General features: G+C 40.1%; 1 protein-coding gene across 1 annotated transcript in view; it reads right to left on the minus strand.

Moving 5' to 3' along the window:
• RTF1 (RTF1 homolog, Paf1/RNA polymerase II complex component) overlaps positions 1-24,745 on the minus strand; it is a 50,255-nt gene that overhangs the window by 24,465 nt on the left and 1,045 nt on the right. Inside the window, exons 2-3 of the mRNA XM_030843083.2 lie at positions 12,080-12,190; positions 637-784 (exon numbers count right to left, since the gene is read on the minus strand). Coding sequence (XP_030698943.1) covers positions 637-784; positions 12,080-12,190 — 259 coding nt within the window. The remainder of the gene's footprint in view (positions 1-636; positions 785-12,079; positions 12,191-24,745) is intronic.

Raw genomic sequence — 24,745 nt, forward strand, 5'->3', positions numbered from 1 at the left:
TTGATTAGTGAATTCCTAATGATACTGGATCTTGGTAGGACAAAGGGTGATGGAAAAAAGCATTACATATTGTAACTGAGTATTATGTTAAACTAGCAATTTTGTGCTTGACTCAATTTGAGCTAACATTCACAGGCATGTGCTTAAAAAGCAGGTTAGGCCAATTCTGTACAAGCCAGTTTGTATATAAACATTATTACTCAAAACAAATATAAAGTTTACCATTTTAGTCCTGGAACAAGTTCACTTTCAAACTAGTGTTAGCAAAAATTCTCATTTCAAAACAACATTTTTTTACTGAGTTTTGTATCTGGTTCAAGGATGTTCCCCCTATGAATAACCAAGAAAAAGGAAAGAGAAGGCACTCAAGTTAAGGTAAACGGAGATTCTAACGCAGGGAATCCTCATGGGTTTCCTGGATGGGTTTCAAGGGCTTCACTAACGCTTTGGAATGCATGTATTTTTCTTGCTTCATTCAGATTCTAAACAGACCATGACCATTGAAAAGATTAGAGACCCCTGCAATAAAGGCAGAGGCCATGCTGTAATTGTAATGCAGGCACCTTTTCCCTCCATTTCTGACTGCAGCTTCTACTAAATAAGAGTTCACTCCCAAGTCTGCACCACTTGACTCACCTTCCTCAGGGGCTGAGCTCTCAGCTGAACTGTCTTTGTCCGAACTGCCTGAGGAAGCAGTTTTATTGGCCTGTTTCTTCATGGTTCCTTTCTTCTCTATTTTTCTGGCTTTTCCTTTCTTCTTATTTTTATTGCTCCCAAAAGTCCACTACAAGGAAAAAAGAAAAAGGAAAATTGAACCAGGGATTTTATTGAGAAAAGCTGTAAGTTTCAAGAATTAAGAGTCTCTGACATTCATCAAAATGATTCCAAGTCTCTACTGCTTTGGATCTGAAACAAATACACTTTATAAGATGAAAGATATTGATTCTTGAAACCTTTGTTAAAACTTCATAACCTCTGGTTTGTAATTTCTTAATGTCAGTAGATAATTGATATAATAAACATAAAATTTAATTAGTATACTTTTTATCAATAGAAAAGCAAATATATCAACTTAATGGCAAGTCAACTGAGTTAACTAAAACTCAGTTGGTACAGGAAACAGCTTCTAATGTTTCCTGTGGCAGAGAGGTCAGCAATTGCTAGAGATGGGTTATGTCTGGGTTTCAGTACACAGTGCATGGCTGAGTTCTGGAGTGGGTCCCAGGAAAGCAGGGAATAAAGCTTTTTAGCAAGAGAAAACTTCAGAAAACACAGGGAGAAAATGATGAAGGCCACTCTTTGGCATGGATGGTAGTATCACTGGTACCAACTCCAAGGAGTCAGAAAGTATAATAGATCATTAAAATATATATATACATATATATGTATATATATATATTTAAATCTGCATATATTACACTACAACATAATGTTTACATTGGATCTTCAATAGGAGATCCCATACATCTAAATATAAGGAACCTGCAACTTGTATTATCAAACTAACAGGCAGGCAATACACAGCTGATCACTCCAGGGCCAAAAAAATCATCTTCATCAAGCACTTTAATTGTAAGTCTGAAAGACCATAAAATCATTTTTTAAATTCACAGAGACTATTTAGTTACATTAAACCACACCTCCTTTGATATTTTAACTTGTCAATTTAGGAGAATGATTTTAGGTGAAAAATACTTTACTCAGAAACTTTATTTTATGTACTCTAAAAATAATATTCATAACCAGCAAGGGCCTACTGTATAGCACAGGGAACTATACTCAATAATAACCTATAATGGAAAAGAATCTAAAAAAGAATATATATATAAAATAAAATAAAGTAAAATTCAAGACTTCCCTGGTGGCGCAGTGGTTAAGAATCTGCCTGCCAATGCAGGGTACATGGGTTTGAGCCCTGGTCCGGGAAGATTCCCACATGCTGCGGAGCAACTAGGCTCATGCACCACAACTACTGAGCCTGTGCTCTAGACCTCACGAGACACAACTACTAAGCCCATGTGCCACAACTACTGAAGCCCGCACGCCTAGAGCCCGTGCTCCGCAACAAAGAGAAGCCACTGCAATGAGAAGCCCGCACACCTCAATGAAGAGTAGCCCCCTCTCGCTGCAACTAGAGAAAGCCCGCACAGCAACGAAGACCCAATGCAGCCATAAATGAATAAATAAATTTATTTAAAAAAATAAATTAAATTAAAAATTTTAAAAAGTATATATAAAAACACTGAATCACTTTGCTGTACTCCTGAAACTAACATTGTAAATCAACTATATTTTAATAAATATTTTTTTTAAAAAAACGGAAATTGTAAAACAAACTGAGACAATACTAAATAAACAAACCAACCAACCAAGGAGGGGAAGGATAAAAAAATCAAAATAATATTCATCTTTCCATCATCACAGATTGAATTATAAATCTGGTATTAACATAAAAATTCTACATCTAATATTTAACAAAAGCACCAAGTCTTTGCTCCTTCTATAATGTGATCATATTATAATGTGATCATAAATGTACCTCCTACCTCACAATAGCCAAGATCAGAAGTAAATTTACTTTGGAGTTTTTTTGGGGGTGTGGGGTGAAGGGATAGTTCTGATGAGGTTTCCACCTTAGAAATGTTCCAGATGAGCTATTTTTAAGAACTACAGTCTGTTAATTTACCTTGATAAAATATTGTGAAAGGGCACTATTTTAATCTTCTGATTTTTTATTTTAATTTACTCTTAGTTATTTTAATTGCCACTTCGTTTTTGTACTCAGGAGCTAGGAAGAAGGGACAAGTGAAAATAAAACAGCTCCATGTTCTAGAATGATATATTAAGTGAATAAATGATATATTAAGTAATATACCACTTATGTATTAAGTGATATACATTAACAGCGACTTCTCTTTATAAATGAATTTACTTCTCAAACTTTTAACAATTCAACACTTAGATCACTATTTAGAAAGAAATCCTAATGCTTCTCTTCTAAAAGCTATTTTTCAACCGTTTGAAATCTTAATCATTCAAGGAAGATACTTTTTAGGTCAGTTTGAAAGAATCCAAAAGAGGCCAAAGTGTTCAGTTTCCTAGTTAACTGAGCTAAAATATATCAACTTCCTATGCTGAGAATACAGATATTACTAGAGGTAATAATGTATAAAACATCTTTTGCATTGGCTTTGTTTACAGGAAATAGCACAACTATGCACATAGTAGTCAATATTTATTGGCTGGTTATGAAAATGAGCATGACCCATCTCTTCTAAACAGGGTATCTTTTTGTACTTCTTTGTACAGAAATCCCTTCTTTGTACAAGGAAGTCCCTTTGTACTTCTACCCAATGGGAATATGAAAAGGCTGAGAGCATAAAGGGTGAGCTACCAGGGTCACATGTGTGTTAGAGTGGATAGATCTATTTTCACCTACAGATTTGGATTTCTCACGTGCAACAGAGTCAAATTCTGAACTTCCAGGGTGGGGGGAAAAGGGGGATTGTGTATGAGAGTAAAAAAAGGCTTAAATGTGAAGTCACACAGGTGAATCCAATTCAGGAGGTGCTAGAAAGCTATCTGGTTTCCTTATCCTTCCACTGTCTATCTGCTGCAATCTGCCATTGCCTAAGCTTAGCAACTGTCATCTATAGCCTATGATGTTTATCCCCTGGAGGGGAGAGATAAAAGATAAGAGTTAAAATAGAAGAAATAAAATGTTTCAATTTAACGAGGGCTTGCCTGGCTGAACCTGAGTGTGGGAAGGGAACCGTGGTCTTTTTCCTTCCAACACAATTTTCAAAAGAAATGACAGAAGTGCCTCAACTCCCATGAGGCTAACTCAATAGAGTCTGTCATGCCAATGGCAAACAACCAAACTCACTATATATGACAGGGTTTTAGGGAAATAAAATAATCACTTAAAATATGGGGACCAGTCACATTACTCCTATTTAATATAGAGAAAGAGACTCAAATGGGTACTGATAATTTCCCAAAAGATTTTTTTCCTGCAGAATAGATCGTATTTGTAATATTTTACATTTACTCCTTTAAACCAGAAGCTCCTGAGTGTTTTTTTGGTCTGAGCACATATTTTAAATACTTGCCCAGTACCTCTTCTCTCAAGATCACAGAATCTAATAAACCATAAAGGAGATGGTCAAGACTTGTGGTAGGCAAAACTGACATAGAAATATCTTAACCCAGCCATTAGCCCAGAGATTGCTCACCTATTCCTGCAAAAGCCTTATTCTGTTGACTCCAAGACAGAAGGAAAACTAATTCTTTCATTGCCAGAGTGTGGTAGTAAATGGAATCTAAAGAGTACAGTGCATGATTAAAGAGATGCTCTCAGGCTTTCCCCATCCATCAGAGAGTAGAAGAAATGACCTGGCTTTTCTTAATTTGTTTTGGGAACTATGGCTTCACTGAAAGGCAAGCTCTGTTGTGGCCTTAAAAGTGCTCTAAAATGTACCACACAGAAGGCAAGAATAAGAAAATGAGTGCCTGCTGATCTGCATCTGAGTACAGAGGCCAGAGCATCCCCCAAGGAGAGCTGCTTAAAAACAATCTGGGAAAGGGAAAGGGTCCACTGTCAGTCAGGACCCTAATACACACTGACACCCTGCTTTTCTCAAGCATTCTACATGCATGCAGGCTCACACAAAACACCAGGAAAGTATTACGTATAATGCAGTGATGAAAACCTAAAACAGTGACTAGAAGGAAGATGTCTTAACTAATAAATTAAAAGAGATTAGCACTTTGACTCTCACTGCTGTAACTGATACTCTAATGGATGGCAATTATCTAATGATACAAGGAGGGTTAGAAAGTACTACATAACCCTGTGCCATACTGAGAGTGTAGGGGTTGTTATAAGCAGGTCCCTACTCTGGGAAGCAGCTGACCTTCCTGGCATTCAGCTGAAAGACAGGAAGGAACATGGGGTGGGGAGTGGTTGCCTTGGACTTGGGTGCCATTGACATGCTGAGTACTTTTATCCTGGAGGCAGAAAAGCAAAGAAACTTCAACATTTCAGAGAGGTTATCTCTAATGGACAAGGAAGATCATATTCTAGGTCTCAGGACCCAGACTAGAAACCATTGCAGCCCAGTTACTCCTGAAACGAATTTACAGTGAAATGAAATACTTTGAGGTAAGTAGGGTTCAAGAAGAACAGCTGGGCTAGTGATAAACTATGGGACTAGAGGTTAAAAGAACTGGAATAAAGGCCCAAGCGCTTAACCTGAGACTGTTTCCTTATCTGTAAAGTAGGAATAATAATACCGCCTTGACCACCTATCCCGGTAGTGTGACACTCAAAGGAGACAGAATAAAAGACGCTAAGAGCACATCAGAAACCATGAAGTTCTATATAAATGGAGGGTACTATTTTATGATGGAAAAAGGAACTTCTGGGAGCCTGTTTTCTTATCTGAAATAAGGGAATCTAAATGATCTCTACGACCCCTTGGAGTTTTAAAGTTGTAGGATCCTATATGAACTGAGTGTTACACTAAATTGAAGTGTTTGTCAAAAGGATTCGGTAGTCATTATTCTAGATCTTAACAGTGACCAACAAAGAGGTGTGCTGAGAGGGCATGGTTCCTAATTTAGGTATTTTTTCCCTGTGAAGATACTGAAGATAGAAAAGGGTCAGCAAAGTTGAAGAGTATATGCAAATGTCAGCCTAAAGAACAATGAGGAATAGCTAAATTTTCTTTTCCCTTAAAAGAAATTAATTATTTGTAATTAATCAAACAAAGTACAAAGGGCACTACTGTATCTTATAATCAAGCAATCAGTTATATTTAACTGGAAAACACAGAGAATCCCTACACTCAATCACAAAAACTTATAATCTGGTTATGGAGATAAAAACAAAAGTGAAACAAATGACACCAAAAAAAATGTAAAATATAATCAGTACTCCACTGCACTATTTGGTAGGAAGTGTCAGAATTTGTTGTACACAGTTTAAGCAAGTGGTCCATGAAAATCACTTTATTTTTCTTGTGATGAGATTTTAGGTATCTAGATAAATGAGGTGCTACTGTATGGTAATCTACATAGCCAAGAACCCAGAAGCATGCTAAAAAAAAAAAAGGGGACTTCCCTGGTGGCACAGTGGTTAAGAATCTGCCTGCCAGTGCAGGGGACACGGGTTCGAGCCCAGGTCCAGGAAGATCCCACATTCTGCAGAGCAACTAAGCCCGTGCGCCTCAACTACTGAGCTGTGCTCTAGAGCCTGCAAGCCACAACTACTGTGCCCGCGAGCCACAACTACTGAAGCCCAGGCGCCTAGAGCCTGTGCTCATCAACAAGAGACGCCACTGCAATGAGAAGCCGCGCACCGCAACAAAAAGTAGCCCGCGTTCGCCACAACTAGATAAAGCCCGCGTGCGGCAACAAAGACCCAACACAGCCATAAATAAATAAATACATGTATACATACATACATTTATTTAAAAAAAACGTTTATGAGAAATTCAAATAGCTATTGTTAAATTCAAGTACTAAAGCAGAGTATTCCAACCTAAACTCTATGGGGCCCCCTGGTTTCCTGACCCCAGAGCAGATCAGAGACACAGGAAGATGGAAGTAGAGCAGATTACTAGGAGATGAGAACAATGGCCACTGCTTACCTTCGGTATTGGGGGAGAAAGGAAAAATAAAAACCAGCACCACAGAGCTTGGTATTTTGGAAGTCATTATTTCACAGTATAAGAACTGTCATTCATAATCATGACTAAATCAGTTAAAAAACTATATATAATAAGATCTATCAAAAAATTTTTCAAATATAGTGGTTTTATATTTTAAACTTTCAAAAGTTTAGTTTTAGTATTGGGATAATTCATCTATATGGAACATCTTTTTCCAGAGGTATTGTGTGTATGAAAACCTTACTAAATGAATATACACACAGGAAAATATTAGCTTAGCAGTGAAGGCCTTTATCAGTATGTGCTGATTATGTATTATCTGCATGGTAAAGCAACAACAAAATGCTCTTGGGTATCTAGGCTGACTTCCTGGAAAAATTATTACTAAATGAATTTTAAGTAGAAGTTGTATCTTTTTCAAAATGTTCTATTAATAAAAATATTGGAGCCAACAAGCAATAACATAGTGGGAATAGGAGTGCAACTAGATCAAAGTGGGAGTGCTCAAAAGATTAAATGGGGTTAAGAGAGAAAGAGAAGAAGCTTCAGAAAGAAAGAAAGTAGAAAAAAAAATGGAATGGGGGAAAAGCAAGAAGAGGCCAGAGACTCTGAAGTGGTAGTAAGCTGGAGCATAAAATGTATCCAGGAAGTTCTGGGGAAGAAAAAACAGGTGACAAGTGCTGAACTGCACGGCTGGGCCAAATGTTTTTATTTCTCAAAAATGTTGAAAACAGGACTGTGCATGAAGCTTTTTAAAATAATCATTCTCGCTCAGGCACAGGGCAATAGAACATAATTCAGCTGTTTCCTTACTTTGTCTAATGTAGTTATATTCAATTTTGAACAACAAATAAAGGGTTTTCTTGGTATCTATTGATAACATGATTTTTACTGGTAACAAGGGAAAATCTAGGCTTTATTCCTATTTCTTATCTAGGTGCAGCTATCTGTTTCCACAAGATTCACCATGTTTCTAAAAAGGACTCTGAAGTACCCGATTTAGGACTCTGTTCCTCCTAACGAATGGACTTTTTTGTTTTGGCCATTTTTTTTTTTAAACTTTAAATCTCATGAATGAGCACTGCTAGCTCCCCTCCTCCTAACCCTGTTATTTTTCTTCCCGGCCACTCCTGTCTGCACCCTTGGTGGTGCTTCTCTTACCAAATGCTTTCAGGGACAGGAAGTGACAGCACCAAAATGCCACACCACAGCATTGTAACCTACCACTGAGGTTGTGCTTTCCAATTTCCCAGGCTTGGTCAATGTAAACCTTACAGAAAGAGTTCTACTTCTCATGTGCCTAAGATACGACTGAGAATAATTCACAAGATATCTACTATTCTCTCCTTAATTGAACCTTTTTTTTTTTGCCATGTGGCACAGCTTGTGGATGTTAGTTCCCTGACCAAGGATTGAACCCGGGCCCTTGGCAATGAAAGCGCAGAGTCCTAACCACTGGACCACCAAAGAATTCCCCCTAATTGAGTCTTACACTTAATAACCAATGCACCCACTTTTTTCTGGATAGGAAACTTTCATAACTTCTGTGTCCCCCTCCCCACCCCCAACAATTAGCTAGATATCTTCTTGCTCTAAAGTCAGTGCATGTCTCTCCTTAAAACAAACTACCCATTAACCTCCTAAATCAGTTGTTCCTGCCTAGTTTTCTGTCCTAGCAAATCTGAGGAGAACAACATACTTCTTTCTACCTGTATTCAGCATCATGAATGACAATAAATAAGAGTCACGTGGGAGGGGAAAAGGGTTGGGAGGTGTATTTGAAAAAACTCCAGAGTAGCTTCTAGTACAAGCAGGCTCCATCTGACTGAGAACTGACATTTTAACAACCAAATTTCTTTTTTTTTTTTTTTAAACATCTTTATTGGAGCATAATTGCTTTACAATGGTATGTTAGTTTCAGCTTCACAACAAAATGAATCAGTTATATATATACATATGTTCCCATATCTCTTCCCGCTTGCGTCACCCTCCCTCCCACCCTCCCTATCCCACCCCTCCAGGCGGTCACACAGCACCGAGCTGATCTCCCTGTGCTATGCGGCTGCTTCCCACTAGCTATCTACCTTACGTTTGGTAGTGTATACATGTCCATGTCTCTTTATTGCTTTGTCACCGTTTACCCTTCCCCCTCCCCATAGCCTCAAGTCCATTCTCTAGTAAGTCTGTGTCTTTATTCCTGTTTCACTCCTAGGTTTTTCAAGACATTTTTTTTTTTTCTTAAATTCCATATATATGTGTTAGCATACGGTATTTGTCTCTCTCTTTCTGACTTACTTCACTCTGTATGACAGACTCTAGGTCTATCCACCTCATTACAAATAGCTCAATTTCGTCTCTTTTTATGGCTGAGTAATATTCCATTGTATATATGTGCCACATCTTCTTTATCCATTCATCCGATGATGGACACCTAGGTTGATTCCATCTCTGGGCTATTGTAAATAGAGCTGCAATGAACATTTTGGTACATGACTCTTTTTGAATTATGGTTTTCTCAGGGTATATGCCCAGTAGTGGGATTGCTGGGTCATATGGTAGTTCTATTTGTAGCTTTTTAAGGAACCTCCATACTGTTCTCCACAGTGGCTGTATCAATTTACATTCCCACCAACAGTGTAAGAGGGTTCCCTTTTCTCCACACCCTCTCCAGCATTTATTGTTTCTAGATTTTTTGATGATGGCCATTCTGACTGGTGTGAGATGATATCTCATTGTAGTTTTGATTTGCATTTCTCTAATGATTAGTGATGTTGAGCATTCTTTCATGTGTTTGTTGGCACTCTGTATATCTTCTTTGGAGAAATGTCTATTTAGGTCTTCTGCCCATTTTTGGATTGGGTTGTTTGTTCTTTTGTTATTAAGCTGCATGAGCTGCTTATAAATTTTGGAGATTAATCCTTTGTCAGTTGCTTCATTTGCAAATATTTTCTCCCATTCTGAGGGTTGTCTTTTGGTCTTCTTTATGGTTTCCTTTGCTGCGCAAAAGCTTTTAAGTTTCATTAGGTCCCATTTGTTTACTTTTGTTTTTATTTCCATTTCTCTAGGAGGTGGGTCAAAAAGGATCTTAACAACCAAATTTCTAAAAGGCTAGTTCGTAGGTAATAAGGATATTAAAGCCATAGCAGAAACTAGAAAACACAGCAAATTATTTCAGTATATGGGGTTCACCTACAAAGATGTATGAATATTCATTATGAGAGAGGAAAAAAACCAAGAGCCTCTGTCTCAAACACTGTATTCTAAGGATCTCTCAGAAGTCCCCTACCCACTCTAAAATATCTCTATGGCAGCCATAAATCTGAGTTTACAATACCACTGATTTCTCTAGTGGCTGGTAGGATTTTTTTAAAAAAGATTTTCTTAATTGTCCAAAATAATGAAGTATTTACCCTAACTTTGGGGTGCTCTGTACTTAAGCTAGTAGCCTGGGCCAGAAAGTGATAATGCAGACCAAAAAAACAGGCTCTTTTCAGAATGGCCATGATATAGAGACTGCAATTCCCAGTGCAGGGTGAGGAGGGACTAGAGTAGAACTGCCAGAAGCCAGTGGGCCAGGGGGCTGGCACTTGGAGGCAGTAGCAAGAGCTAAGAACCTTGGGAGGAAAGTTACACAAACTCTCAATCCCCACTAGACAGGGTACAGCTTGCCTGTCAGCTTTTTCTCCAATAAGTACATAAGTAGCTGGTAGCATTCTAAGGTGAAGACTCTCAGACTTGGTTAAGTAGCTGCGAGTGACAAAGGGAATCCTAAGCTGTAAACATTTTTATGGACGCTGGATCTACCCTAGCACAAGTTTTGGGCTTCTCTAATGCTGTGGAGTTGATACATACTTTGACCTTCTGGTAGAAGCAGCTCAAAAGGATGAAGGGAATCCCTACAGCAACTGCATACTTAGGAGTGATTTAATGACAGGAATATGGAAAACAAAATGCTTCAAAGGATAGTTATTGATTGTATCTCAAGGAAGTGCAAAGACAATAAACATGTTACAGGGTATTCCAAACAGATTCAAACTTAATGTCCCATAGCAGCTGACTTCTGAAACATGGAAAATGAAAGGAGTTGATGTAGGAATAGTGGGAAAGGGAATTATTTCAAGATTTTCCTGTATTATCTTTGCATTTTTTTAAAAATAGAAAAACAAAACAAAGCAAATTATTTCATAAAATCCACTGTTTTTCTAAGCAGATTGGGTTACTTTATCAATTTTAGAGGAATTATAGTACCTCCATGAAAAATAAACGAAACAAAAGAATAAAACTCGCACATTCACTACCTCTTGCTATCAAAGCAATTTTAGGTCTGTTGAATTATTTAAGATTAAGAGAATATCAGTACAGTCAATCAGAATGCAATCGTTCCTAATTTGCATATGCAGGGCACTGGTAAATACTGTTCTAGCTGTTAACTAAATTTCATTATAATAAAAAACATTTTTTACTTTAGAGGAACTTTAAAACAAAATACTGTTAGTGCACTGTTAAAAATATTTTCCTAGACTGCAGGGTAAGAGATTAAACAGAAAGATGATATCCGGCCTCCCCCCAGGAAATTACTAAGGGAAAAAAAGTATTTTAAATCAAATGAGGAACATGTAGGAATGCTTCAAAGACCTTTCCCCTAATCTCTCTCTCTTCCATTAAAGTTCTGGATCTTTCAGGGCCTTGTTTGGTGGTGGGCAGCAGTTTGGGAAAGTCACCTTAGCTTAAACAATGAACAGCTGGACGTTTCTCATTAAAAGCTAATGCCACTACTCTGAGAGATGTTGATTCCATCTACCCAAAGAAAGTTTCTTACCTTGCTAAAATATTTCCCACTAATACTTTATCAGGCATTACTGATAGACTTTCTTTTCTAACATAAAAGTGGGATTAAAAAGGTGCCAAGGGCTTCCCTGGTGGCACAGTGGTTGAGAGTCCGCCTGCCGATGCAGGGGACACGGGATCGTGCCCCGGTCCGGGAAGATCTCACATGCCGCGGAGCGGCTAGGCCCATGAGCCATGGCCGCTGAGCCTGTGCGCCTGGAGCCTGTGCTCCGCAGCGGGAGAGGCCACAACAGTGAGAGGCCCGCATACCACCAAAAAAAAAATGGTGACAAAAAATAAAAGAGATGGTGACTAACAAGTTGTGCTCCCTCTGCAAAAGGGCTGAAAATAAAAGACTAAAAATGGCCATGAATGCACTGCAGAGGTACCCACTAGGTAACTAGCAGTACAAAGAACATCACAATGCGAGAGCTTCTCATACACAATCTTCTTTCCAAGAAGTTCACATAGATCTTAGGCAGGAAGGTCTCAGTTTAAGGAAAAGAGGCTGCCAGGAGTCACCAACTCAGGACCCTCAAACACTCATTGGTCCCAGAGGCCTAGCCTTCCACACCCACCTCATCATCACTGTTAGACGTCTCCGAGTCTGAGGAGGCTGCAGGCTGACTAACAGGCGGCTCCTTCTCTTCAGAGTCACTTCGTTTCCGCTTTGCCAGGGACAAGAGCTCCTGAGAGGGCAAAAGTAGCCATGTGAGTATTGTTCACAGAGAAAATATATCCAAAAATAATAAAATGCCCACCTTCTCTAGATCTCTTTTACTTCTTTGTGGTTTCACTTGAAGGACATCATCGTGGGAACTTTGGTCACATGAACAGACCAACTGCCAGCACTCGCGCTAAAGAAATGCTTTCAAAGTCTGGAATTCCCTGGCTGTTCAGTGGTTAGGACTCTGATCGTTCACTGTAGGGGGCCCGGGTTCAATCCCTGGTCAGGGAACGAGGATCCCACAAGCTGCACGGCACAGCCAAAAAAAATCTGTTCCCTCACTCTTAATGGGAAATGTATGTCTGAAGTGGAAAAGTGACTGAAAACTAAACTGGAGGCTATCCCCGAATTTCCTCTGTAAGTTACAGAAGTACTGATTCTCAGCAATTGATACGATATGAACCATGTCTACAAAGGTAATTTGCTCCCTGTTCTTATTGGTATAGCTAATACTCTGAGCACCCTCTTATTATATATAACTCATGGTAAAATTGGCATTTGTGGGGCTGTTCTGAATAAGCTGACAAACTACAAATTTCTGAGGTCATTTTTAATTTTGGATGCCTAAACCAGGGGGGGAAAAAAGTATATTTCTGGTACTGAACCCAGGGTTAAGCAGTAAGTATGCTGGCCTCTACATGGGAATCCCAATTTGACAACCCCAATATTCCCATTCACCACCTCTGCCTTGTCCTGGTGATTTAAGGGAGTTTAAAGGAGAAGAGATATGCTATTTAGTAAGACATGGCTACAACCAGGATTTGCTTTCTCACATGGTTTCCCTCTCCTGTTACTTCTCCCCAACTCAGTCCAGTCACTCAAAAACACAACAAAAGGATACTTACTCTGGTTCTTGCTTTCTGCTAATATCAATACCAGCCCCAAATTATATTGTACTTACTAGATGCCAGGTACTTTTCTAAGCATCTAACATTTAATCTTCACAACCGCCTTAAGGTAAGTATCGTTATCTTCCCCATTTAAAGATACAGAAACTAAGGAGCAGGAGAGGTTAAGTAACTCACCCAAGGTAATACAGCTAGTACATGAGAGAACCAGGATTCAAACTAGGGCAGATAAAATCCTAGCTCCTATTTTAATCATGGTTTACATTTTCCCCTTGGGCCAAAAGAGAGAAAAATATAACTAATAAATACTAGTAGTATTATTCCTTGATGATGTTGGTGCTATACAATTATAGGTTAAGTGCCAAGATAAATTTTTTAAAAAGAGACTGCTATAAAATATGTTTTCTTCTTCCAGTCTTTCTATTTTAGGAGTATACCCTCCTTGGCCAGAATGAGAAAATGACCTTCTCAGATTAACAGCTGACACCATCTCTTCTTCATAAGCAGTAACTAAATGTTACTCTTCTCATTTCTTTAGATAGAGCTAGCATACTAACTTCCTGAAAAGACTTCAGATCATAAGAACACTCTACTTTTTCCACATCAAAATGGTAACTCCTATTGACCAAATGCAAATTACAGCAATGTTTGTGTGTTTACAGTCTTTTAAAAACTTGAGGGTGTAATTTACATACAGTACCTTTTATCCTTTCTTATGGATGGTTCTATGAGTTTGACAAATACATACAGTTGAACCACTCACACAATCAAGATATAGGACAGTTCCATCATCCCCCCAAATTTTGCTGTAATTTGCACTGGTCAATAGGAGTTACCATTTTGGTATGAAAAAGTAGAGTGTTTATGATCTGAAGCCTTTTCAGGAAGTAAGTGCTCTTCATATCTCTCCCTCCACCCCCTGGCAATCACATACCTGTTTTCTGTCCCTACAGATCTGCCTATTGTAAAATATCACATAAATGGAATCATATAGTGTGTAGTCTTTTGAATTTGGTTTCCTTACTTAGCATAATGCATTTGAGATTGGACAGGTATCAACCGTTTGTTTCTTTTTTTTTCTTTTTTTTTTTTTTAAATGTGATATTGAGTTTTTGGGACAGATTTCTTTCTTTTTTTTTTTTTTAATGTTGAGCCTTCTTTTAATTTATTTATTTTTATTTTTGGCTGTGTTAGGTCTTCGTTTCTGTGCGAGGGCTTTCTCTAGTTGTGGCAAGCGGGCGCCACTCTTCATCACGGTGCGCGGGCCTCTCACTGTCGCGGCCTCTCTTGTTGCAGAGCACAGGCTCCAGACGCGCAGGCTCAGTAGTTGTGGCTCACGGGCCTAGTTGCTCTGCGGCATGTGAGATCTTCCCAGACCAGGGCTCGAACCCGTGTCCCCTGCATTAGCAGGCAGATTCTCAACCACTGCGCCACCAGGGAAGCCCCAGTTTGTTTCTTTCTATTGTAAAGTAGTATTCCATTGTGTGGATACACCACACTTTATCCATATGCCAGTTGAAAAACATTTGGGTTGTTTCCATCTTGGGGCAATTATTTGTTCACGTACAGGTTTTTGTGTAAACATTAGTTTTTATTTCACTCGGATAAATACCTAGGAGTGGTACTGCTGGGTTATATGGTAATTTGTGTATGGCCTTTACTATTATCTTTTTTCCACATTACCTTCATGCAAATTTATAAAAATTAGAAAGACTTCTGGTAAGTAGTGTACTTCCTGACCCTTTGAGGTTCACAAATGCACTAGAAGTCTGTTTTAATACCAACTCATTAAAACAGGGATTTGGATATGCTAGCAATCAAATCCTTTCCTGAAACAAGCAGTAGATATATTACAAACAGTAGATATCCATTAAAAGTTACTGTAACTAAAGTGTTAATGTGTTAGTATCGCCTTCCTGTTAAAGAGATTCCACTCTATACTAAAAACCTAACAAATGTCTCTCCATCAGCAAACAACTGCATCTGATAGGCACAGTCCTTCTTCTTCTACTACATTAAATACCATATTAACAATAGCATAGAGACAGCAAAGACCTTCCTCTTAAAAAGTGTGAAAGATACCCTTTCCACAAGCTGAGAATTGTATAGGAAGTTACTGGGGGAACTCATGGCAAGGCTACTCTTCACAGTTAAGTCCTTTATATTCTTTTTTTTAAAATAAATATATTTATTTTATTTATTTATTATTTTTGGCTGCGTTGGGTCTTCATTGTTGCGTGTGGGCTTTCTCTAGCTGCCGCGAGCAGGGGTTGCTCCTCCTTGTGGTGCACAGGCTTCTCATTGAAGTGGCTTCTCTTGTTGCGCAGCACGGGCTCTAGGCATGCAGGCTTCAGTAGTTGCGGCTCGCGGGCTCTAGAGCGCAGCCTCAGTAGCTGTGACGCAAGGGCTTAGTTGCTCCGCGGCATGTGGGACCTTCCCGGACCAGGGCTCGAACCCGTGTCCCCTGCATTGGCAGGCGGATTCTTAACCACTGTGCCACCAGGGAAGCCCAAGTCCTTTATATTCTGAGGGCTCATAAATACAGCTGGACACACTAATGTGCAACAGAAAGGTCTTGCCAACACTCCACACATGAAGAGATCATCAGATTTGTTACCTGTAGGGGTTGATTTATCCAACACCAATACTGAAAAAAGCCAATCTAAAACTGATTCATGCACAGGGGGTAGGTCCTTCTGCAGCTCTCTCCTGCTAGCCCACTTCACTGTGCCACACTGGTTGAGATGACATTTCTGTGTGTCCAGTGGTTCTCTCTCACCATCCTCCTTGTATTTCATCACATCTAGTGAAAACCTCCCCTACTTATCTCAGCATTCCTCTAGGATGGAATGGCTGTGTGTGGTGCCCACATGGTTTATCAAACTTAAGCTGAACTAAAGATCTGCTGAGAGTAATGCCAATGCCCAACACACTATAGGTGACTGTGTAGGATGGCACATCTGGCTTCTAGAGCAGTTTCATTAACATTGCTTGAAAACCATATTTAACAATAAACTAGACAGCCAAATTGCAAGTCTAATTGCACTAAGGTAATATTTATTAAAATAGTATTATTCTGGTTAAAACTAGAATTCTAATCCATCAATATATGAAGACTCATAAACCTTAGGATTTAATTCCTCCACCCCATCATTCACAAACAGTGTATTTTTGCAATGCCATGTCGGGATCGATCTGTAATAAAGAAACTTATTTAAAGGAAATTACTTACTTAAAGGAAATTAAATCTCATCTCTTTAATCAAACCTCCCATGATCACACAAAAGTGGGATACAGATTCTGCACCCCAGAAAAGGAGAATAAAAGCCCAAATGGATAAACCTCAGAGGTTTTTTATAGCTAATTAGCATGCTGAGCTCTTTTTCACGTATTCATTCCACAAATACAACTAATGCAAGTGATTACTACCATCTAGGGTGACCAAACATCTTGGTTTGCTTAGCACTGTCCTGGTTTTAGCACTGAAAGTCCTGAATTCTGGGAAACTCAGTTCCTGGCAAGCGGGACAGATAGTTCCCCTGCTACCAGCACCTACTATATACCAAGCTGTGGGTAGAAAGTCAAGAATAAGAGATACATAGTCCTTGACCTCACAGAATTTAAAATCAAGTGAGGGTGTGTATGTATAACTGATTCACTTTGCTGTACTAACCTGAAACTAACACATTGTAAATCAATTATACTCCAATAAAAATTTTAAAATAAATAAATAAAATCAAGAGAGGGAGACAGACAATAAACAGGTAAACAAGTATATCTAGTGATAAGTGCTAAGAAGGAAGTGAATCAAAGTGAGTGGGAAACCTATCTGCAATAGGGTGATTGTGGGAAGGCTTCTCTGAGGCAATGGTATTTAGGCTGAGACTAGAAACGGGGGGAAGACACAGGGTGCAGTCTTCTGGATAGAAGTCTTCAGATAGAACAGATAAGGCACTGGACTTCTCTAGTGGTTAAGAGTCCGCCTGCCGCGGCTTCCCTGGTGGCGCAGTGGTTGGGGGTCCGCCTGCCGATGCAGGGGGCGCGGGTTCGTGCCCCGGTCTGGGAGGAACCCGCATGCCGCAGGGCGGCTGGGCCCGTGAGCCATGGCCGCTGGGCCTGCGCGTCCGGAGCCTGTGCTCTGCAGCCGGAGAGGCCACAACAGTGAGAGGCCCGTGTACTGAAAAAAAAAAAAAGAGTCCGCCTGCCAATGCAGGAGACACGGGTTTGATCCCTGGTCCGGGAAGATCCCACATGCCGCGGAGCAACTAAGCCCGGGAGCCACAACTACTGAGCCTGCGCTCTAGAGCCCGTGAGCCACAACTACTGATCCCGCATGCCGCTACTGAAGCCCGCGCGCCTAGAGCCCATGCTCCACAAAAGAAGCCACCACAATCAGAAGCCCACGCACCGCAAGGAAGAGTAGCCCTCACTTGCCGCAACTAGAGAAAGCCCTCATGCAGCAACGAAGACCCAACACAGCCAAAAATAAATACATAAATAAATAAATTTATATATTAAAAAAAGGATAAGGCCCTGAAATTGGCAATAGCTTGGCTTAACCAAAGAACTAAAAGGGAACCAGGGTGACTAGAGCTTCATAGGCAAGGGGACAGGGGGTGGGGGTGGGGGTGGGGGTGATGGAATGAGGCAGGTTAAAGGTAAGAAGAAACCACATCATTCACAGGTTTATACACCAGGATCAGGAAAATGAATTTTATTTGAAGGCAGTGGGGAGCCATCAAATGGTTTTAAGCAGGGAAGTAACCATCCCCTGAGGGTTTTTAAAATAGCACTCTGACTGACAGAGGAACAGATTACAGGGCCAGGGAGGAAGTGCAGAGAGGAGTCCACAGCAGGGTCATCAAAGTGGATGGTGACCTGGACAAGGTAAGAAGCCACAGGGACACAGAGAAGTGGGAGGACTTGAGAGAAGCTAAGAAAAGAGTAGTAATTCATAGAGGTTTAAATCTGAGACATTATTTTCTATTATTTCTTTCATATCAAAATTTTTGATTGAAGAACATCATTCCAACAGTGGACACTGGTTATTTTTCAGGATAAGGAACAGAGCCATTGCGCGCATATACGTTTGTGGAACAGGGAGGTATTTTTGTTTCACTGGAACTGTTTCAACAAGCATGTACTATTTTTATCATTAAAAAAAAACAAAAGAAAACAAACCAAAACAATGAACACACACACGAAAACCCTTCTGAAGTAGTAATTCCAAAGTGACAGTGTAACATTCCTTTACATTTCACATGACTGGCATGAAATGTGGCAACTTCCCTTTCCAATTTCTAGCAAAGTGATTATAATTATAGATAAAATACTGAGTTATATAAATGCCCACAATGTCATAGAATTGATAAAATAAAAGCAGTTTTCAACACATTCAAAATAAAAGGTACATTAAAAATTTTTTTAAATTTCTACTACTGTTACTTGTTTCTACTTGGTTCCCTCTTCTAATACACTTTCTAACTAATGCACATTTCCATGGTTTACAGAAGAGGTTTCAGTATTACAGCAGAGGGGCTAAAGCAAGAACTCCCAATCTGACAGTGTCCCTTTACCTCTAAGTAATACTACTATAATCAGAAAAGTTAGAATCTAACTTTCTACTGTGGATATGCCAAGCAGCACTTGCTTATTCAACAAAGATTTATTGTCTACTCTGTGTCAGGCAGGCATTATTTTCAACTACGTACTTAAATGTCTCCACTTGAGTATTTCATAGACAACTTTAATCTCTACCCATACAAGACTGAACACATGCTCTTCACCTTTAAACCTGATCTTCCTCCAGGGTTCCCCATCTCATGCCAGAATCTCCTCTTCCTCACCCTCAACATCCAACCAGTCATCAAATCCTCTCAGTTTTACAGCATGAATATTATGTCCAATTAATCCACCTTCTGTCGTCTCTATAACTACACCAGTCCAAGTCAGGCATTCATTCAACAAATACTGACAAGGTATATGCTGCAGGCCAGGCACTGTTCTAGGTGCAGGGATACTACGTTGAACAAACAGTCTTGCCCTCTTGGAGCTTCCATTCTAATGGAACTTATGCTCTCCACCATCTCTCACCTGGACTCCTCTATCTGCCATCTAACCAGTGTCCCTTCTCCAGATTACTCTCCACATAGCAGCCCGGGAAAACTTTTCAAAAGACAAGTTGGAACACCTATTTCAGCTTAAAATCCTTCAGTGGTTTCTCATTACCCTCAGAATAACGTCCACAGTCCTTACTATTGCCAACCTGGACCTGCCAGTGGCTTAAAACGTCTTTTTAACCCCAGCCCACAGAAAGATAAATTATACTTTATGACCCTGTATATACATACATACATATATGTGAAACACAAGTTTTATGAAACAACACTTATCTTTACTAGGTCTGACATATGATTTTTTTTTCTATTTGATTCAATTTCGTTTTTATTTTTAACACTGGTTGTGATTCACTAAACTGGCTTTTCCATCCTCAAAGGGTCCAAACAGACTACTTCTGCAGCTTCATTTGTACCACTCTCCCTCCAACTAGTGATGTCCCAGTCACTCTCCTTCTTTCAGTTTCATGAGGGTGCTAGGTCCTTCCTGCCTCAATGCTTTTGTACATTTTGGTCCCTCAACCATGAACATTCACATGTCCCTGTACTCTTCAGTCTCCTATCTCCTTATCCCTAACCCATATTCCAGATCTCAGTTTAAATGTCACTCCCATCAGGTGAACATAGAGTCCCTGGTCAAACTCTCACAGCATCCTTGCTCTTCCTTCATAGCCTGTAATGCAAGTGTAAGGAAATGACTCTCTGAGCAATGCCTGCCCCTGTCCCTCCCTTTGCCCCCATCCCCTAAGCTCCTTGAAGGTAGAAACTGCTTCGATTTTGTTCACCCAATAGCCCTATTGCCTCGCTCTGTCTAACACATTTGTTGAAAGAGTAAAAACAACAAAAAAACAATCTTTGCCCTTGGGCAACTTACAGTCTAGGGAGCAAATAAGTACACCAAGAGAACCAGTGTTGAAAGATAGGTTTTGAATTTTTCCTGAAAGCCTCTCTGTTAAAGGTCCCATGGGACTCAATTTTCCCTGCACTACTTCTAAAAGAAAATCAAGTGAAATTGGCAGATGAGTTACATCAGGCTAGATGCAACATTATGACACAAATTTAAAACTTCACAAGTTAACCCAACACTTCTCACAAGTTCATCCTAGACTTCAAACTCTGCTCTAATGTAAAAAGACTTTATCAATGAGAAGCACAACTTTTATTTTTTATTTTTTTAACATCTTTATTTAAGTATAATTGCTTTATAATGGTGTGTTAGTTTCTGCTTTATAACAAAGTGAATCAGCTATACATATACATGTATCTCCATATCTCCTCCCTCTTGTGTCTCCCTCCCACCCTCCGTATCCCACCCCTCTAGGTGGTCACAAAACACAGAGCTGATCTCCCTGTGCTATGCGGCTGCTTCCCACTAGCTATCTATTTTACATTTGGTAGTGTATGTATGTTCATGCCACTCTCTCACTTCGTCCCAACTTACCCTTCCCCCTCCCCGTGTCCTCAAGTCCATTCTCTATGTCTGAGTCTTTATTCCTGTCCTGCCCCTAGGTTCTTCAGAACCTTTTTTTCTTTAGATTCCATATATATGTGTTAGCATACGGTATTTGTTTTTCTCTTTCTAACTTACTTCACTCTGTATGTCAGTCTCTAGGTCCATCCATCTCCCTACAAATAACTCAATTTCATTTCTTTTTATGGCCGAGTAATATTCCATTGTATATATGTGCCACATCTTCTTTATCCATTCATCTGTCGATGGACACTTAGGTGAGAAGCACAACTTTTTAATTTCCCACCTTTTATGGGGAAGGTTTATGGAAGGATACTTTATAACAATGCTATTTTAACACATAATGTCTAAAAATAACTCCTAGAAAATACTTAGGGGCCTATTGTTTCAAAAAAATTTTTAATTTATGGTTACTTCAATAGAATGAGCATAGAAAAAGAGGACAGGACAACACAATCCCCATTTTAAATAAGGATGGAAATTATGAAATAAAGCATCCCAGTATGCATGTAGCTTTTTTTCCCTTGAAAACGGCAGAGTAAAGTTTTTATAAATACTGAGTTGTATTTATCTGAATAGACAACTCTGATTCCTTTATTATCTTGGATGCTTTTCATGTTATAGCACCCACTGCATAGATATTATTCCATAAAGAGTGCACATGTTATCTCCGTGGAGGTACGTGGTGGGGTAAAAAAGCCTAGGTTTGGCTCAAATTCTGTTATTTTTTTCCAAGAAGCACCAAAAGCAAGTATCTCCATGATTTGCAATTCTGAAATGTTGAAGAAAGGGTGTGGCCAACATAAAAAAATAAGGTCACTATCAGGTCATATGTTAAAATAAATCCTTCAAATTCTCAAAGGTCTGAGTTTTTAAAACCTTTGAAAGTTAAAACAAATTTTAAAGGACTCCAATTCAGTTACTACATACCTCTTCCCACCAAGAAGAAGGAAGGGAAAAAAGAAACAGGCCTCAAAAAAAAAATCATCCCAACAATTCAAACAGCTTCAGGGATTTAGAAAAACCGGCAGCTTTGCCACTTTGAACATCTCTGTTAAGTTCTTTTGCTTATATGTGCACACACTATGGCTGAGACAGGAAGCTATTTCTCTCCCAAACTACTTACAGTGTCTTACTAAAAGATTAACTTGCATACAGACAGTGGTCTCAGTGTTTAACACAAATAAGTACCTGGGCTGTACCTGGTAAAAATGCAGAGGAGAGAGTCCCCACAGAGTCTGGTTCAGTAGGTCTGGGATGGGAGCCCCTGCAAAGTACATCTTAAACAAGCAACCCAAGCAGTTTCTGACACACATGTTCCTCCTCTCACCACCAGGAAAAGCCAATGTAGAAGGCTAAGGACTAACTTGGAGGTAATATTTCTGACATAATGGCTTAGATTCCCACCTGGAAAACTCAGAGACAAAGGATCTCCTTATTAACTGTGCTCCACTCTCACACTTGACACTCAGAGATTTGTCATGGTTTGTTCTTTCCCACTAGACAGCAAATACAATGTTATACCCCCCAACGAAGACCCAGAACTAGATGGAGCAGTCCAAGGCATCTTGGTAAAGAAAGGTCCAGAATGCATTAATTTTGCTCAGAGGAGTCCTAAAGTCCCCAAAACTAGGCTGACTTTGAACTTCTGCTAAAGATCTCTGGGAGATCTTCTAGAGAGCATAGATCTTTTTGATTCCTCTGAGAGCCTCGCACAGTGCTGAACATATAGAGAAGGCACTAGTGCCTGTTAGGATGCGCAGGAAAAGGGAATTCTGATCTGGCTCCCATCTGATAAAAGAACGCCAATGAGTAGTTTGAAAAGGAGGAAGTTGAAATTGCTGTTAAAATGCATTACGTATTACTTACAAATTTTATGCTAATTTCTTTTTACAAATAGATAAAGTTGGGTTTAAAGTTGCAATCCCTCCAGTTCCCACTTTGGAAAAGCTTTCTGTGGATCAGAAAAATCTCTCTACTACAAAAGGAAGCTCTCAATTCATTTCATATGTCAGACTTCTGTGGAAAATCACCAAAGACAGAATAATTTACAGCTTAGTTCATGCATCATCAGAACAGGTGACTTAAGAGTGCTTCACCAAGGAAGTCCCCCAAATAATTTTTTAAACTGATGTATCAATTTTCTCTAAACTATTCAATATACTTTACAAACATGAATTCTAGCAACACAGAAAATGGCTGTGCAACATCATTTTCATTTTGCAATATTAAAAACAGATTAAGTTAGTATAGTGGAAAGAGCATAGGCCTTGTAGTTGTACAGATTTGGGTTGAAATGCCACTAACAAGTTGTGTGAATTTAGATAAGTTACATCTTCAACCTCCATTTTCCTCATATCTAAAATGGGGAAGGGGCTTCCCTGGTGGCGCAGTGGTTAAGAATCCACCTGCGGATGCAGGGGACATGGGTTCGATCCCTGGCCCGGGAAGATCCCACATGCTGCGGAGCAACTAAGCCCATGTGCCACAACTACTGAGCCTGCGCTCTAGAGCCCGCAAGCCACAACTACTGAGCCCACGTGCCACAACTACTGAAGCCCGCGTGCCTAGAGCCCGGGCTCCCCAACAAAGAGAAGCCACCGTGATGAGAAACCCACGCACCACAACAAAGAGTAGCTCCCGCTCGCCTCAACTAGAGAAAAGCCCGCGCACAGCAACGAAGACCCAATGCAGGCAAAAATAAATAATAAATTAATTTAAAAAACAATTTTTAAAAATATTTTTATAAATTTCAGGAGTCTTCCGGGTAACATTTTCAATTTACCTTTTACTTCCTATCCCATAACCAGGTGTCTATCCCTTTTATACTTCTCCACAGGCCCCACTACTCCCCACCTCCCACCTCCATACCACCATTTTCAAAACAGCCCTCTTTTCTTCAACACATCTTCAGTCCCTCTTTCTTAAAGTCCTCCTCTTTCATGCCCTAATATTTAATTTCTGAGACCTCTGACTTACTACAAAGGACTCCCAAGAAGTCATTTATAGAAATGCTTTAGTTTCTAAGTGCTTGTACCAACATTAATTCTTTTTTTTTTTTTTTGCAGTATGCGGGCCTCTCACTGTTGAGGCCTCTCCCGTTGTGGAGCACAGGCTCCGGACGCGCAAGACCCAGCGGCCACGGCCCACAGGCCCACCCGCTCCGCGGCATGTGGGATCCTCCCGGACCGGGGCACGAACCCGCGTCCCCTCCATCGGCAGATGGACTCTCAACCACTGCGCCACCAGGGAAGCCCTAATTCTCTTTTTAAAAAATAAATTTATTTTAGCTATTGATTTTTGGCTGCGTTGGGTCTTCATTGCTGTGCGCGGGCTTTCTCTAGTTGCGGCGAACGGCGGCTACTCTGCCGTTATGGTGCACGGGCTTCTCATTGTGGTGGCATCTCTTGTTGCGGAGCACGGGCTCTAGGCGCGCGGGCTTCAGTAGTTGTGGTTCGCGGGCTCTAGAGCGCAGGCTCAGTAGTTGTGGCTCACGGGCTTAGTTTCTCGGTGGCATGTGGGATCTTCCCGGACCAGGGATCGAACCCCTGTCCCCTGCATTGGCAGGCGGATTCTTAACCACTGTGCCATCAGGGAAGCCCCCAACATTAATTCTTACAAATACTTAATCCTTTATAATAACTCAATCAGATACACAAGGCTGATGTTTTGGGTTTTTTTGCGGTACGCGGGCCTCTTACTGTTATGGCCTCTCCCGTTGCCGAGCAACAGGCTCCGGACGCGCAGGCTCAGCGACCATGGCTCAAGGGCGCAGCCGCTCCGCGGCATGTGGGATCTTCCTGGACTGGGGCACGAACCCGTGTCCCCTGCATCGGCAGGTGGACTTTCAACCACTGCGCCACCAGGGAAGCCCAAGGCTGATGTTTTATCTAGACTTTACTGTTCTGGTCCAAGATACATAGCTAGAAAACAACATAGCCCAGCCTAGAACTCAAAAATTTCAGATTCTAAGTTCAGTACTCTCTCTACTCAACTTATAGAACTATTATCTCTTGCATATCCTTTCTTTATATCATTTGTTCACAAAATGTGGGGGAAAACCCTCTTTGTATCTTCTGGTA

The sequence above is a fragment of the Globicephala melas genome, chromosome 2 (assembly GCF_963455315.2).
Source record: "Globicephala melas chromosome 2, mGloMel1.2, whole genome shotgun sequence".
Taxonomy (NCBI): Eukaryota; Metazoa; Chordata; class Mammalia; order Artiodactyla; family Delphinidae; genus Globicephala; species Globicephala melas.